The sequence below is a fragment of the Melanostigma gelatinosum genome (genome assembly GCF_949748355.1).
Source record: "Melanostigma gelatinosum genome assembly, chromosome: 2".
Lineage (NCBI taxonomy): Eukaryota > Metazoa > Chordata > Actinopteri > Perciformes > Zoarcidae > Melanostigma > Melanostigma gelatinosum.
This window is the reverse complement of record NC_136635.1, coordinates 26,012,644-26,030,263: the sequence shown is the minus strand read 5'-3', so window position 1 is coordinate 26,030,263 and position 17,620 is coordinate 26,012,644. Positions and strand designations below refer to the sequence as shown.

Sequence of the window (17,620 nt, the reverse complement as noted above, 5' to 3'; positions counted from 1 at the left end):
TGGGCTAAATGTCCCCCTTGTAGTAAAAGCCCAGTAAAACGGGCCTGCAATTTCAGTGGTGATGATAAACTGGGAGAAGCAGATAGCGGGAGCACTGTGCGTGAGACAAACCCTCACTGTACATTCATTAGCATCCCTGAAGGTTCCCATCTGACGACGAGGGAAACAGAGCACTGTGGCTGCAAGCATGAGTGCCTTATTAAAGAATGGGCCAGGGAGCCTCGAGTTTGGTAAGTCTGGTCCACGAGGAGCTCGCATTAGGGCTCCCACCTGTTTGTCTGGGTGATCATTTGACACAATAGGTCATGAAATGCAATATGGGCCTGTGCCTCGACTCTTTCTCACCACACAAAGCCAAGAAGCGGACGAACTGCAAGATAAATGACCTTGACATTTGGATAGTCCCCAGATTGCTGTGCCATAAAAATAAACCATGCAAAGACAATCTTATAAGACCAAAGAACAACTTCAATGGAGAGCAAACAGGAGCAGAATGAAGAAGAAAAATAAGCGTCTGGTTTTCAGCAGGATGGATGTTTCTTCGAAGACTTTGATTGCTCGTCTGTGATAACTGTACAGGCCTGAAAAATCCTGCCCCATGTTTGTACTTACAATCTGGAGCTCTCGTCTTCCAACCAGCTGTGTACACGCCGCAGACGGGATCCATTTTCCACAGGAAGCACGACGAGAACCACAGGAAGATAAAACCAGCATGAAATGGCTGGAGGAAAAATGACAGCGCAAATTAGGGTGAGGCTTATACAAATATGAAAATTCCTTTTTTGTACAATAAAATACAATTACAGGCCATATTAGGGATGTTAAAGGCGGCATAAGCCTGCCATTTCACAAATAAAAACAAAAGATCTGAGAGAAGCACATATTACATTTTCATACTTTAGGACTTGAGCTGATTTAGACGGTGAAGCACCAGAGAAGTGTATTGTTGCAGGAAGTAAAGGCCTCTCAGCCGGTCCATCACCTGAATGTGATTGACAGCGTGGGCAGGTGTGGCGGTGCATCTGGGGTAAAGTGAAGCGGGTCCGGCTAAATGAGGCTCACCATTGTTCTCCGCGGGTCTTTGATCTCCCAGCAGTGGGCCAGAACCTCAGTGGGGAGTCCAGGCCGGGCCCCGGGCTACGGTTTGTATCGACTCAGGAGGGCTGACAGCACAAGGCAGAAGATGTCTCCAGCTTCCGAAGATCGCCTCCGTGCAGCTTCACGTGAAACTGACCTGCACACTGAAGCACTGCGGAGGTTAGAAACATGAGGTATGAAACAGATTCCACTCCTGAATTAAATGCCCATCATGCTGCTGTTGATGATTCCAGAAGCAGTTCACTTGTTGGTTTCCTTCATTTTTACTTTCTTTCCTTTTGCCCTTTCTACTGGCTGACTAGACTGAACTCACATACACACGTACACACACACACACACACACACACACGCACTCGACCCATCTAAACGTGCTAGCAGTTGCAGAGCTCGTAATTGTTTCTCAACAAATTTCATTCAGAGTAAAAACTATTTTAGGCCCAGTTTTTAGGGTTTTTTCTTCTTTAATTCAACATTTGAATTTCCAATATATTTGTTCAAAATATATATATTTGTTCAAGATGTGTTCAAAAATATTCGACCCATTAAAACTATTTGGACAAAACAAAGGAGAATGAAGTAGACATGTTGTAAAAGTTAAGTTACACTGGAAACTAATGATCTTATTTTTGCAATGTGGCAGCTGTGCATACAGCCCTTAAGGCCAAGCTTGTCATGAACCTTCAAGTGTACAGTAAGTGGACAGGAGTGGCTTACAGCTAGAGAGTAATGTTTCTTTGCTGCTGGTTCCCATCCTCTCCGGACACTGCAGCAAAAGGCCATCAAGCCATTTAGCTTCGGACTGCAGAAAAAATAACCAACACTAAAATAAAAACGAATTAGATAAAATGTTACGGAATACATCTAAACATGTATATGTGTGTTTGTGTGCAGATGCAAAACATCTATGAGTGTGTTTATCATATGAAGTGTATTTTCTCTGCACCCTGAAAGCACATTCTCAGTGTAGCTGCAGAGCAGTGGATGAGACTCACAGCACAACAGTAAATTGTGACAGTGAACAGGAGCAGACTGGGGCAGCCCTTCTTACTCTGCAGCGATTGTGTTTCAGTGTGTTCGCCGGGCTCTTCCTGTGGTGCTCTGTGTTGTGGAGCAAAAAGCCACTGCTGGGAGCCACAGTGGAAGAGATCAATTGTACACATTCCTGCCACCTGAGATTCAAGTGTTTCTGTAACACTGCACAGCTCAATCGATACTAAAGCGAGGAACCGAGAGGGGATGGCCCAGTCCGTGCTTAGTGGTGGGACTAGTCACGCAGAGATAAAGCATGTATTTAGTCCTGTTTATTTCTGTTTCCCACCTGTTAGTAGCCCACAGAGAAAAAACAATACACATACATGTACATATATATGGGCTATTTGGTTCTGTGAGCCAAGGCCTGAAGAAGTCCTGCAACACTTTGGTGGTTATTAGCAGTTTTGTGAATCTTCAGTATGCTGGAATTCATTTTTTTTTGCTTCTTTTTCAAAATATTACTATTATTTTTAATTAAAATAAACACTTGAAATAACGCCTTGGAAATAATAATAAGTAATGCAGGAAAAAACGCAGACTATTAAATATAAGTGGAAGTAAAAGTTGTAAATATGAACTGAGTATTTGTCATAATTAACAGAACAGTAACAAGGTGGAGCAGCTTTATTTTTCTCTCTGTCCTTTGAAGGAATCTCTCAGGAAGCCGATGTGCTGCACAAACAGAGCTTAGGGGAACAGATGTGACCGTTGAAAAGAAAACCGGCACTGTGGGCAAGGATCATTTAGCTTCGACGTCTTGAAATACAAAACGTAAATATTGGGGATTTCGGCTTCGTGAAGAGCTCCGAGGATGCTGAGCAGAAATGAACAGATCCTGTATTTCAGGATGTGCAACGATCTGTTAAATTAAATGCAGCTGTTGAAATACAAAAGGGGAAAAAATTCGGTTTGAATGAAAAAAAAAGCACGGCAAAATGCCTTCAAAGCAGTCAAAGGCTTTATCCGGATTACCGTGTGATCGTTTTGTCAACTTCTTTTGGCTTTATGGCAAATAGATAGATCGTCGCATTCTTCACGGAAAAGTTCATTTTCCAAAAGTGAAAAAGGACTGTGTCTGCTTGAATTCCGCCTGCAGACTAAACAACATGTTTTTTCAGCTGAGACATTTTTTTTTATTGCGATGTAGTGAACGTGCATAAATAAGTGGCAGAACTGAACCTTTTTCCTTTCCGCGTAAAAAAGCCCCGAATCTACTTTGTTCCGATGATGAGCAATTCATCGGCGACATCGGGGATTGGCAGCGGAAATGATGAGGTTAAAACTGCGATCATTTTAAATCAAAGAGCAGGGAAGCTCACACCATCAACTGAATCCAAGCCCCCGTTCTTGCTGCTGCTGCTTGTCAGTGAAACTAAACTGAGTTGCACAAGCAGCGCGGCGGCCCGAATCACACATTGTTCAAAGACAAAAAATGTTTTTATTTTATTTTCATATCTGCTCTTCTTTCAAATGATTGTCAACGTTTGATGCGTGAAAAACAATTGCCAGTATGGTATGATAAATAAAGATGGGAATAAAATCACACACACACGTACAATGTTTCTTTTGGAAAACTGATGTATTTGATTATTAGAGTAAAGAATTACAGTATCTTAGTTGTTAGTAGGTATTAAAGTGTAGAGAAACTGGACCCATAAAGATCTTCCAACTTTCCAAGAAAGTGCATGTAACAGTCCGAAGGTTGTCAAACCTAATATATATTTATATTTATAAAAACACTATCATTTTGTCCCCTGGCCGCGATGGACTTCTCTTGTGTGAGCTTTATGTACATTTTCTTACGAGGGAGTTTTTATTTCCACGTCTGAACATATTTACAGAAGCTTCAACACTTTGCACTTGATGTCAGTGAGGATGCTGGGACATAGCAGCAACGTGGAAATCCAGCTGAGAAACTGAAGGAGAATCCTGCTCATTTGATTGGCTGTCTCAGTTCCAAAAGCCAGGAAATGGGCCGCACCGAATGTTCCCTTCTGTCTTGCTTTCAACAATACCAAAATACGAGCAACAAACAAAAGAAATTGAGGGGAAAAATATGGAAGGAAATAAAAAGTACAAAGTACAATACACAGAAACGGTAACAACAAAAGTTAACACGAAAGAAACCCTTGAAATGTAGCTAACTTCAATGTTTTGTCGTCTTTAAATAAAATAACGGTAAATATAAATTGGAAAGAAAGGAACTACCACATAATTTAGTCCCTTGCCTGAATTTCATTGTTTTGCTTGGATGAAGGGAGGGGGGCATGAACACACAGATGTTAGACCATCTACAGAAGATCAGTGTACATTATTTACAGCAAGTCTGTTTGCTTATTACAGGGCTAATGCATCACATGAACATCGACAGTTCGGTTATAACTACTACAGACAGAAAATAACTTAATGCCAAGGTAAGGTTATCTACCCAGATATTCTAAGTTTCAAAAGCACATTTTTTAAGCACCCATACATACCCATTCTGGCTTTAAAACAAACAAAAACCTAACTGTTAATGCTTCCACTTGGTTTCAAGCAAGGTTATAATCACTAATAAATAAGCTCCGTAAAACTATAACATGTACATTGTACAAAAAAAGCAACTTGTCTTCACACTCATATTCGTAAAGATTCAATGGCGAGCAAAGCAGTTCAGTTGATTTTGTCCCTGTCTTGTTCTCTTTCTTTCTCTTCTTCTGTTTGTCTATGTGTACAGTATGCCTTCAGGCATCTTCATGTCTCTGTGCACAACTGAGGACATTCACTCTAACTGGTGACAATTTCTTTATTGTCCTCCATGAAGCGCGTGAACCGGAAGTGGGCCCCATTCTCTGTGTTGGCCATTTTCTCCAACCCAGCAAGAGCAGCATTGGGCTCCATGCTGTGCAGCTTGTCTAGGCTGCCGGTCAGGCCGCCAATGGGAGAGCGACCCCCATTCATCATACCACCTGACATGGGTGGGAGGCCTCCATTCTGGATGACAGAGATTTCATTCGTCTTCATTGCCAGGCCGTTGGAGAAGGCTGCAGCATACTGGTTCCAGAAACTGGTCGGGTCCCCGTTGCTTGCCCTTGATGCCATGTCCTTCTGGAAGATCTCAGGAAACTTGAGTGAGTTTGCACCCAGGAAAGCCATTGGCCCATCCACGGAGAGCCTGCGCCCACGTCTGGCGGGAGCGCTGTTCCACATGTGCGTGCCCATGTGGACCTACAGAGAGAGAGAGCGGGGGGAGAAGGGGAATAAAAGGGAGGGAGGAGGGAGACAGAGCAATGAGAGGGATGAAAATTAGTGATGTTTACAAACTTGGCCACAAGAGCTGCACATGAGATGATGCAATGGAAAAAATAATAATAATGCTCGACTCCATATTAAAATAGCTTCAAACCCTGTGTGCAGCAGACCAGTTAGTTGCTTATGCTGTAAGAGGTAACAGCATGGTGTAAACATCTATTTTTGGCAAGACTGATACATGCTGTTTAATCTAAACCTTAATTTGCTCATCTCACAAGGGGACCACGAGGCTCGGGGTTAAATTACACTGTCCAGTTTCATTGCTCGGGCCAGTATTGCATGTGACATTTCACCTCTGCCAAAACCCTTTACATGACAGAGACAAGGATTTTTTCTCCTGCTTCATAATCCTCCAAAGGTACATTAGAATGATTGTATTTTAGCTATTTTTGTACAACCTCCTACAAACAATTTAAGAGACTTTTCTGTGTACTTTGATGGATCAATAAAATGTAGATATCTCTGTATAAAACCATCTTCAACCAAAAGCCAGAGCTAAATCTTAACATGTATCCCAAATTCCTCTCTAGGGATTACGGCTAGACATGCTAAAAAGTAATTCTCCCAAGTTTCACATCACTAAATTCACATAATTCTCCCAAGTTTCTGTAGATTATTGAGCAGGATCCTTTTCTTGGTGATTTAAGTCAGTTAAGACAGTTTTCCCAGAATCTGATGTGGAAAACTACTGACTGACCCAGTGCACAATGATTGCCTCTGATAATTAATTATGTGCACTGAATCATTCTTAGCTGATTACATTCTGGAATTCCTACCCAGTAATCATATTAGTTGCATGATTCAGCCTTTCCATTATAAGGTAACTTCTTTTCTCAGAGAGCTGTTCCTTTCATTAATTATACAGCATTATCACCTCTTGATGCCTAGTGCACTCACACACATTATAAAACTAAATAGGAGCTCTGAGACTCATTTTTCATCAACGTTCTCACGCACAAACTTTTGGGTAGGTCAACAGTTTTCTGGATCTTTCGACATTTACCTTGAGGTTTCCTTTGGTGGTGAAGGCCCGGCCACAGATACTGCAGGCAAAGGGTTTCTCCCCTGTGTGGGTTCTCTCGTGGATCTGCAGAGCACTGGAGGAGGAGAAACACTTCCCACAGGCGTTGCAGTAGTGTTGCTTGGGAGTCCTGCGTGGCGGAGCAGCAGAAAGCACTGGGGAAGTGGAGGCAGATGATGTGACCATGCCAGAGGGCATTTCCTTGATTTCTTGGTGGAGGCTATGGAAGAAGCCATTGACCTCTGGTTTATTAAGAGAACCTACAGAGAGGAGGGAAGGGGTTGGGCTGGAGGACAGGCTGGTGTTTGACGGCTCAAAGAGTTGTGAGGGCAGATCTCGCATTTGATGGGTTAGCATGTGCTGCTTGAGGTTGCCCTTGGTGGAGAAGCCCCTGTTACAGGCCGTGCAAATAAATGGTCGTTCTTTGGTATGGCTTCGATAGTGAATGTCCAAGGCACTCTGACACGCGAAGGTCTTCCCACAGATGTCACAGGATGTGTTCTTGATGATGCTACGCTCACGGAAGGGGAATAACATGCCTAAGGGATCTTTTGAGGGATTGACAGATGTCAGGTCCAGTGCTCCAATGTTGGAGGGGTGAGAGTGCAAGAGGCTTGCAGTGGTGTGCTCCAAGGATAAGGCCCTCTGGTGCCTTTCTTCGAGGCTAGGGGATTTGCGTGGTTGTGGCTGCATGCTAGTGGGGGATGGCGCCTGCATGGAGGAGGTAGATTCTGACACAGCTGGACTCCCGGCGCTTTGGCTTTCAACATCCCCTCCTAGAGACGAGGAGTCATTTGTAAAGCAATCTCCCTCAATGAAGCCATTTGCCATAGCCCTCATTTGTATGACTTGTAGCTCCTCTGTTTCATTATTGTGGACATTCTCTCGTCCATTTCTCTCTTGCTCCTCCAGGCTAACCATTTCAAGGGGGGCTGGGGAGTTACATAGACTGTCATGGGAGACATCCGCTGACCTGGGTGTGTCTGGGCCCTCCTCCATTCCTTCAAAGTTGTCATCAGAGAAGTTGTCCAGATCATCAATGTTTCCCTCATCAAATGAGCCAGTGTCAGAGACCATGGACTCTGGATAACTCTCTGGCAGAGGGGTGTTGGGGATGTGTCCACCCATGTGCATGCGAATGTGTTGCTGTAGAACCACAGCATTTGTGAACTTCTTCTGACAAATGGGGCAGGAGTGTTGGACTCTCAGAGGAGGCATGGCCCTATGGACGCTGTAGTGGGTCTTAAGATTTCCCTTGGTGGTAAACGCTCTGCCACAGATTTTACACTTAAAGGGCCTTTCCCCAGTGTGAGTGCGATAGTGCATTTTCAGAGCACTTTGGCAGCTCAACACCCGGTGGCAGATGACGCATTCGTTTGGGTCTGCCACCTTTCTGTCAATGTTCTCCACAAGCTGCTGTAGCTTGGAGGTCTCTGACCCCTGGAGAGGATCCAGGATGCCTCCAAAGGGGAACTTAGCCGTGAACTGATCAGACATAAGAGGCATGAGTGGGTTGGTCATCATGGGCGGGCTGTTAGATGTTGTGTAGTCAGCAGTGCTCTCTGAGGCAGAACTCACATTTGTCATGAAGCCTGAGGAGTAGCTGCCTTCTTCAGTTCTCCCATTTGAGGTAGGCAGAGTTGCACCTTCACCCTCTTCATACACTCCGTCATTACTTTTAGCTGAAGGCTCAGCAGTGCCCGAGGCACTCTTTGTAAAAGAAGGGCTAGTTATGGCTATTGAATGATCTTCCTTTTTGATGAAATGGGGCAAGCTCGGCATGGTTGGTGGCAGCAGCATGCCGACTGAGGAAGTCAGTGTGGGCAAAACTGGTTTGCTGTCCAGCCAGCTGGTGACAGGTTTCTCAGGGGGCATAGACATGCCATATGGAATGCCGGTGCTTGTTGGTATGTTGTCTAAATGCTCTGGAACAGGGTAGGGGTTCATCTGGACGTGTGGGTATTTTTCTTTATGACGCTGGAAATGCACCTTCAGGTTACCGCGGGTGGAGAAGCGGTTGCCACATATATTACATTTGTATGGTCTCTCGCCAGTGTGAGAGCGCAGGTGGATTTGCAAGGCACTGTCACTCCCAAACACCTTGCCACAAAACCTGCACTTATGCTTGAAGAAAGCCTCATCAGAGCTGCTCTTGTGTTCAAATGAAGTGACATTTGGCGGCTTGCCTTTCCTCTGCTGGGCCAAAGCTGCTAAAGAGTTGAGGTCCTCTACGGTGGTGCCAATACTGGACAAAGAGCTGGAAAATATGGGGTTTCCAGGTGGGGGCTGAGGTAGAAGGGGATTCACTGCAGAGCTTAACAGGCTACCCATTCCAAATGCTGGCGTGGATGACTTAGTGAGGGGGGAGTTGCTGAGCTGAGAGTGGAGACTACTCATATGATTCGGCCTCTTGTCAGAGGATTGGGTATTGACTGTTGATGGCCCCAGTGTGCTAATGCTCTGAGATGTCTCACTGCTGCTTGAGTTGGACTGAGGTAGCTGTGCTGCTGCAGCCAGCTGCTTTAGGCTGTTAATACTGGCTGACTGACTAGCCAGGTTCTGAGCTAGGCCTGCGGCTGCAGCCAGCTGTTGGGAAAGATGTGAGCTGAGTGTGGTCAGTGGGCTGGCAGCAGGCCCCATTGTGCCTGGAGCAGAAGCTGGGGGCACCTGCAGTTCTGGGGACTGGGAGGCCAGTAGCAGTATCTGATGGCGAATCTGCTCGATAAGCTGCAACTGGTGGATCTGTTGCTGTTGCAGGGTGAGGAGCTGCTCCATAAGGGCTGGCACTGCCACCCTGGGGCCCCCTGTGTTACGGGCCTCTTGGGAGAATTGGGCCACAGCCACTTTGGTGCTCTGCAGATTTTCAATTATAACATTGCTGTTGATCATAGAGAAGCTTCCCAGTTCAGTCAGGTTTCTGAGCTGAGGTAGAGGCGCAGAGATAGCTGAAGTACCTAGTGCAGGGCCAGAGGTGCTCCTGCCACCATGGTTGCTGACTGTGTTGAGGGGGCTCCCGCTCTCTGTGTGACTGCCTTCCTCTTCATGACTACTGCTCATTCCGGAAACGTCCACGTCCATGGCTTCGTCTTTGTCAAGAGTGTCAGGCTCCAAAAGGTCATTGCACTCTGTTTGATCAGTGTTATTAGCTGTGTCATTCATCTGGTCATCAGGATTATGGGGAGGAGACTCAGGTGAGAAAGTTCCGGTGGGGGAGACACGGTTTTCATTCACTATCAGAACTAACTGATTCTTAGTGCAATTTTTCTGGTGTTCCTCAAGATCTGATAGTTCAAAGAACTCAGCACAACATCTGCTACAGACGTGGGCGTCTGAGTCCTTGCAGGGGGGGTCCTCTGAGCAAAGTTCTGTGTCCCCTGAAAAAGAGGAAACAGAGGATTAGTGATTAGAAATGTTTTGCAGCTGAAGAAGCAGCTTTATCTCCTCAAATTCCATTGTTGTTAATCTTAAGTTAATCAGTTTTACACTTATCCCTCTGATGCTTTCACAAAAACAACGATCGAAAGGCAACAATAAGCCAACAGAAATGAGAAAAGGTCTTATTCAATGCAGTGGCCTCTGAAACACGATAAGAGGGATGCAAAATCAATGGGAACTACTCAAATATTGCTTAAAAGTGATCTTTGAAGATGTACATCTGGGTTTCATCAGCCTGACCAAAGGTAATCATTTTCTCCAGATAATCCATCAAAATATAGAATCAAGTGAAGTGAGGACATTGGGTCTTAATGAAATTGCATAGAAAGGCATTGATTTCCTATATTCCATGCCCTTCAAAGTCGACTTGTCCACTAGGCTCAAATCAAGCATTTGAAGGACTTATTAGACTTTCAATTTGCTGTCAACTTTGCTCATTTTCAGCCAACTATGGGCATCTTGGACAGGTTATCTATGTCACTAAACTAATTTGTATCCACTCAGGCAGCAGTCACAGTGAGGCATGAACAACAGAGCCTGGGGTGTCTAGGCTGTTACGTGCCGACACTAAACACAACAAGCAAAACAAAAGAGGAAAAAATGAGAGCGAAAGTAAAAGGCGACTTATTCAGTACGTATGATATTAAGTTATTTGTCATGGTTGAAATGTTTGCAATCCAATGAAAAGTAAGAAAAATACATTTCATTTTTAAAAGTCACCAGACTTTAGTTTGAATAAACGTAAGCCAATACATTCGTAATCATACGACAAACACTCATCAGTAAGTTCTTCTGGGACAAAAGCAACATTTGTTTAAATAAATGACTTGGTCCAAACTTAAGAGTGGGGCAATACTTCAGAATCTATGAATCACAAACTTGCCGAAACTGAGAAACTGGACACACCAGTTCACAGATCTTGCAAAACAGACACAGCAACTTCTGTTGTCACTCACATGGAAATTCAAATTTAATGCCGCCTTTCAGATGAGCAGAGAAAAGTGTTTGTGAATTTTCCATTTTGATAAACAAGACGAGTCAGGGAGGGAAAAGTCAAAAAGTCACCCTGCCCCCAAAGCCACTGCTGTGCTCCAGACTTTCCTGATTCTTTTCCCTCTTTGTCACACTAAAATCTTGCTGTTTAACATATAAGTTGATTTACAAGTTGTATTTCTCTATGAATCCCTTTCATTGTGGCTCTGGCCCCTCAACACTTTCATCAGCGGCAAGAATTCATTTGCAAATGAAACCCAGAGAAGTGCAGCCCTGCCCCACAGAGAGACAGGATGCCTTCCCATTGTTCGCGCAGCATGGGAGCGGCGGGGATCGTCGGCACAGCCTGGCCCTGCTCATCTCAGTCGACTCAAAGCAGATCCTGTTTAATTCAGGGATTATCTCCCTCAATGTTTCTCTGCTCAGAGACATCAGATAACGCAAAGTTGCCATGACAGTAAACCCTGGCCCTCACACCACCAAACCATGCAAACAGGGAAGACTCAACTTTAATGATAACTTTTCATGTTAAATCCCCCCTTCCACCCACCGTCTACCTACACCCCAGGCGCTAATTTTGAAAAAACGTGTTTGATTTTTAGTGTGAGAAATGTGAGGATTAAATAAACACCCTTTCCTTTTCTCAAAGTTGACTGTACACAAATTAGTGTGAAGACAATCTAATAGTATGACAGAGTGGGACGAGAAAAGGAACCGTGCAAAAAAAGAATTCAAAAAAACTTTTCTACTTTTCTAACAAACTTCTGGAAGATGCAGAGTTAATGAATAAACAAAATATGTGTGTGCATGCTAAAATCAAAGCAGAACATGAGAAGAAAAAAACCGCACGATACATACACGATTTGAGAAATGGTGAAGTAATTCAATTAATTCATCATATCACTAATGCACATAGAAAGGGCATAAGTGTGTTTCTTTTATTAAAATAATTGCCATAATATTTTATGCAGTGCGCATTTTTAAAAATTCTACAATTTAAAAGATTCTAAATAATTCAATATTTAACATGCAAATGAAAACAAATAACAACAATAAAACTATCTCTACAATATGTAATTTTAGAAAATTACAGAAAATTTAAAGATACAACAGATTATATTCATGCATAAAATTATATGTGAATTTCTATTTTGCTAATTTAGGAACTGGAGCAAAACATTCATCAAAATGATTCGATGCATCAGAAGACAGTCTCCTCTTCACCAACTCTATCTTCAATTTGAAATGTTTGAGAAGAAAAAAGCAATACTTTTGGCTGCAAAACATACAAATAATATTGAATTAACTTAAACGCATACACGCCTACAGATCTGCTTTTTTGACAGTGCCCTATTATATTTGACTTTACATGATGACAAAAGAATTATCAAAAATAAATCAATGCATGTGTACAAATCCACTGTCCACATAAAACCAGAATAGCAAACAACGCAGATGCTAGCATTAGGCTTAATTCCCCAAATAGCAAGGATTAACTTCCAATTAAAATTAAGATAAAGTCAAGCTGGTATAAAGATGGAGTCTGTAAAACTTCCATAGAATCTCTATCAAAAGCACAATGTAAGCAGTGCGCAGGGCTAAAGGGCGTCAGGAGAGACAAAGAGCAGAGGACAGAGACTCAAAGAGACTGACCAAAGTCTGAATATGAGAGACAAGAAAGCGAGGATTAGTTGAAAAAGTTAACGGAGAGCTTTGAGAGATCCTACATTATTTTTTCGCTGGGGGCCTCTGTCAGCCTCTTGACACTTGTAGTAACTTCAGGAGGTTTTCTGCTCTCATCGTCTCCAGCACTCAGGACTCATCCCACTGAACACTAGATGGGGTTCCACTAAAGCTGCCGTGGTCTAGGACAAGACTCAAATCTAAGAAGCTCTGCCCCGGTGACATGCTTAAAGCTCAAGGGGAGGGAGAAAAACAAAAAAAACGCAAAGAAAGTCCTTCAGTCTACAGCTAGACTCACACCACATAAACACTGGCAAAATGACAAGCAACCGCACTCTCAGTTTGCAGGCAACCACAGTGCAAAGTGAGCTGCCCTGCCAATCTCCCCTCTAGGGGGGCCACTCTGATAGGGCAAAAGGGGATGGTCACAACATTGATAAGGCCTCACACACACACGCACTTAAAATGGAAAGCCGAGGCCTCGCTGGGCCGCCTGCAGCTCCGATCAGCAGGGTCAATGGCGAGGTAGTGAGGAACACACTGGGCCCTGAACTCACATCACCTCCACACAGAGGGACACTGGCAAAGGTTAAAACAGCTCAACATCCCACCCTCTGTGGCTCTCAGTCCGACCTCCCAGTAACTCCGGCCCTCAGCATCACTGATATTCAGCTACAAATACAATGACTTTCTGTTTTCACTTCCGACTACCACAACTCTCCAGAAGACACATCACAGCACACTTGCTTGGAGCACTCAGCTAAATACCCCCAAAACCAAAAGACAACATGTCCATACCCTTATAATTACAAACACAAGACACTTGCAACAATTTTAACATGTAGCATAGAATCGGACATAATTAGGGAATTTGCATTCTGCAGTCTGCCAGAGTTAGTGACAAAAGTAACTCTTCACTAAGTTTATTAGATTTAAAGGAAGATGCAGAACAAAACAGCCCTCCGAAAATAACTACGTTTTGCCTTAATCAGCAGGTTCCCAACAATCACGTGAAATGAGCTGCAAATACCTTCTCTACATGACTTTCTCCTGAAAGAAGCAAGTGTTTATTTCAAATGACCTGCACATGCTTTTCAGGCAGTACTAAACACAAGGTAGCTTTGAGAGTATTTACATTGCATGTATTTCATTTATAGGCCTTATCCAACAGGTCTAGCCTACACCAAAAATATTGTATTGTTTCATGTTATATTTAAGGCATGTCTTTTTTTTGTCGTCAAATAATTTGTAAAATATGAAAAAATGTGAATGTTGAGCAGTACAATTCGAATGTACTGCATTGCAGACCAAAGATAACCTTCAATTTAAATTAAGACCATTTTTTTGAAATCCAGAAAAATAAATACATTTAATTTTCTTGTTAATGAGTAATTTGATAGAAAAGTCAAAAAGTCGGTCAACAAAAATACACGTTACAACGCAACGTCCTGTTACGAAATGCAGCTGTTATTAACCTTTATCCTACAACCATGCCATGCCGCAGTTTTGCTGAAGTTTTTCTTCTGGTACCATGTCTTTTCAACTAAAATCTAACAATTTACATTTAATTACAGCTTGACTGGATATTGCTGGACTAACCCTAAGCTCCATTTACGTACAGAGACCTTTCCAGTTCTAAATGCCACTTTCCAGCCAGACTGATTACACATAACAGCACCGTTGAAAGAGAGTATTTCACTTTGCGAACAAATATTTCACATCGTCATATTTTTCACAGCAGGCGACGGATAATATTTAGATGTACGCGTCTCTCAAGTCAGTGAAGAAGATCAATAACAACCGTATTCATCAATGTTTAATGTAGTTGAGAAAACTATGAATTATTTTGTAATAAAACAGAAATACAATGCGTTTGTGAGAGAGTGTGTGTGTTAAGACTTCACTTCTGCTATTTGACTAAAAGGTATAAGCGATGAACCGGTGGGTTATTTCTAGGATGCGTGTTCATCTGCGCTCTTTTGAGCAGTTTGTCCTCCTTTCATCTAACTTTTAGGAATAAAGCACGCTGGTGTGCAAACAGGCAATGACTCACTGACACTGATTTTTCATAAAAGGTCAGGAAACAGTGTGCGACTTTACAGCGGGGGACAGAAACACACGCGGATAGGGGAAATGTCTATGTCCGGGGACCCAGGAAAAGTTAGGAGTCCCGGCAGGAGAGACCGGGTGGTCCATCTCGAGGCACCGAGACCGACCGCTGAACGCAGCGAAGCCTCGCAAGAAGCCCGAAACTAAAGCTCATTACAGCTGAGTTTCAACTCCAGTTTAAAACACGATGTATAGCTGAAGCAGATTAAAAAAAGTTTTGAAACTTTTAGAAAACACACGCAGCGTTAACATGAAGAGGAACAGCTAATGTCCTTACTATCGTTTACTTTTTTTTAAATAAATATATAAATAGTATAATATTATTTTAGCATGTAATAATAAAGCAGTCTAAATTCCCATTTGAACTGGAATAAAGTAAATGTCAGGAAATCCTAAACATTACGTTTTTTTGAAAAAGTAGTAGACTTTCTTTACTTGCAAACAAATAAACAACAACAGTATGAAGTTAAATTCAAAGTATTAACTTGAACCGTCAGACAAACAAAACAGCCCCAAAAAGTGAGATATTCATGGTGCTTGGATAAAAGGAGGGTTAGGTTACGTGGACTCACCATTGTGCTCCGATAAAGGCAGATGAGGGTCGGATTGGAAGTGTTGCGGCTTCGCTTGTTTCCTCCGCGACATGCTGGCTGGCACATCAGCAAGCAAAGAATAAAAAAAATTACTACAAAACCTTCTCAAAAATTACGTAAATCGAGCCCATCCACCGCGCATGTGCCCCGTTATGATTATCAATAATGCTCTGCGATTAATCATACGGGGGCTTCTTTGAAAGGCGATTGGCACCTCGCCAGCCCCCCTCCTATTCAAATGAAGTCTCTTTAATCAATTAGCTCCTGATTTGCTGGGGACTCTTGTCTCTCTCTCAGCTCCCACCCAATGAGTTGATCCGTATGGGGAAGAAAGGCTGGCTTTTCCAAACTCCCTTTAGATACGGTTTAACCCCTTCTGTTAGCCAAGTCAAAGCTTATCTTGACTACTACAGGGGAATGTCAGCGTCTCGAGTCAATGCCTGCGACAGTATCTTTCAATCTTTCACATTGATCAAGCAGCGATCACAGTTTCTCTGGTCGTTTTCCCCTCCTGTAGATGCGGAGTGGCTGGACGCTCGCAACTCAAACCTCCGCGATCGCCAAACAACTTTCTTCTCCCAACAACTCCGTAGTCCGTCCTCCGCTCTTGCGTTGAGGTCGTTGTAATTCAGCTCTTGTTGTGTTGCACACCGACACCTACTCTCTGAAGAGTTTCAATCGAGGCTCCCGGTGCGTTAAAGCGCAGTGAGGCGCGAGCATGTTCCGTGCGTAAATGGCATCAGTACGCGTTCCCAAAAGTCCACAGTGTGTTCCGACGTCCCAATCAGTTTCATTTGATTATTATTAGTCGAAAAGGGGGGTTACTCACTAACACGTTTTCATCACACACTGCATTCCGCGAATAAACAAACTTTGAGGGCCCGTGCAGCACTGGGGAAAAAAGTGGAGCCCGGCCCATTGAGGATCTGATTGGTCACCGGGCTATTCAGTCACGCTGCCATTCACCTTCACCTCCTCCCTCCCTCCCTCTCTCGCTCTCTCTCTCTCTCTCTCTCTCTCTCTGATTGCGCACAGCAGATCCAAACGCTTTCTGCGCACCGGGGTGATCAGTGGTAAAGAGAGCGGAGACAAGTCTGTTCATCTAAAATAATCTGTTCACTAATTTCTTCCCCTAAACATTTTTTTTGGCGAATGCCTGTATCACACTCACGGCACGTGGACTCAATCTAACGCCATGCCTTTAACTATTCGAAAAACAACAACTTGTTTGTCTTTATATCGTCGCCATCCAGTGGGTTGTTTGTATAGTAAAAACAGTATGAGTTATTGCACGAAGTCCTTATCAGGAGTTAGATGTTTCGAAGGCCTTTTGTAGCATTTTGATTTCTACAGATGCGAGTTTTTTTAAAAGGCAATGATAATTGTGCAATATCATTCTGCCGGTAAGCCAAGAAATCAACGTTTCAATCAACCTTGTAAATAAGCTATGGACCACACACACGCACTTCATATTTTTTATTGTTGCTATTATTATTATTATTATTATTATTATTATTTCTATGATCGCCCTGAATAATGCACGAACAGGAGTGCACCTTCAGTGGGGATGTTTTAAGAGGGCAAGAGGTCCCACGGGAGCTTCATGTGAGCGCTGAGTCGAGTAGATTTATTACGTGAAAAAGACAAACGAAGCTCTCAGTCGAGCTGATTTTGAGAAATGAAGATAATAATGTTACTATAGGTGATGCCTCGGATGCCATTATTTTTCACTGAATATTTAAAGAGCGGCTGCAGGCTAGATGGATCTGCTCCTCTCTTGTGTCAGCTATCTTTTAGTTTCGACTATAGCCTTACTATTTACTTATTCATGAAAAAAAGGAAAAAGCAGGGTGGGGGGGGGGAAATCAACTCAGTGATCTGCTTTATCAATGCAAAATGCAAAATGTTTGAAGAATACATATTTAAATGTCTCTCATATTTTTGGAGTATTATTAGATGCCCGAACTGTCTACAAATCGGACACTGTAATCAAATCGAAATGTAAGCCGTGACTTACAAAATCACGCAGCAAATGGTCATCAATAGGGGAAACGTGTCTGTGTGTGTGCGCGCCGTTAATAAGCCAATGCAATTATGTGCACCAAACTTGAAATTGCTGGAAGAGGAAAAAGGGGTCTGCAATATTGTAATGTCCCGAGCGGGAAAATCAATGGCCAGTTAATTGATGTGAGTGTTGGTGTGAGATTGTAAACAGGGTGATTTGCAGCCCAGCCGAGCGGGAGACATTTTAAATGGGATTCACTCAGGACGGTGAGGATACAGTGTTAACAATGATGGGCTGAATGACACAGACGGACACAGACGGACACAGTTTCGGGACCCAAAAGACATAACTCAATGCCAG

At 43.2% G+C, this 17,620-nt stretch overlaps 1 protein-coding gene across 1 annotated transcript; it reads right to left on the bottom strand.

Moving 5' to 3' along the window:
- Nucleotides 1–3,817: 3,817 nt before the first annotated feature.
- Nucleotides 3,818–15,307, bottom strand: sall1a (spalt-like transcription factor 1a; the record flags this gene model as incomplete). Its single annotated transcript, XM_079283367.1, has 3 exons — nt 3,818–5,337; nt 6,425–9,816; nt 15,235–15,307. 3 exons carry the CDS (start codon nt 15,305–15,307, stop codon nt 4,897–4,899), a joined length of 3,906 nt encoding a protein of 1,301 aa, XP_079139493.1. The 3' UTR covers nt 3,818–4,896.
- Between the last annotated feature and the right edge of the window lie 2,313 nt (nt 15,308–17,620).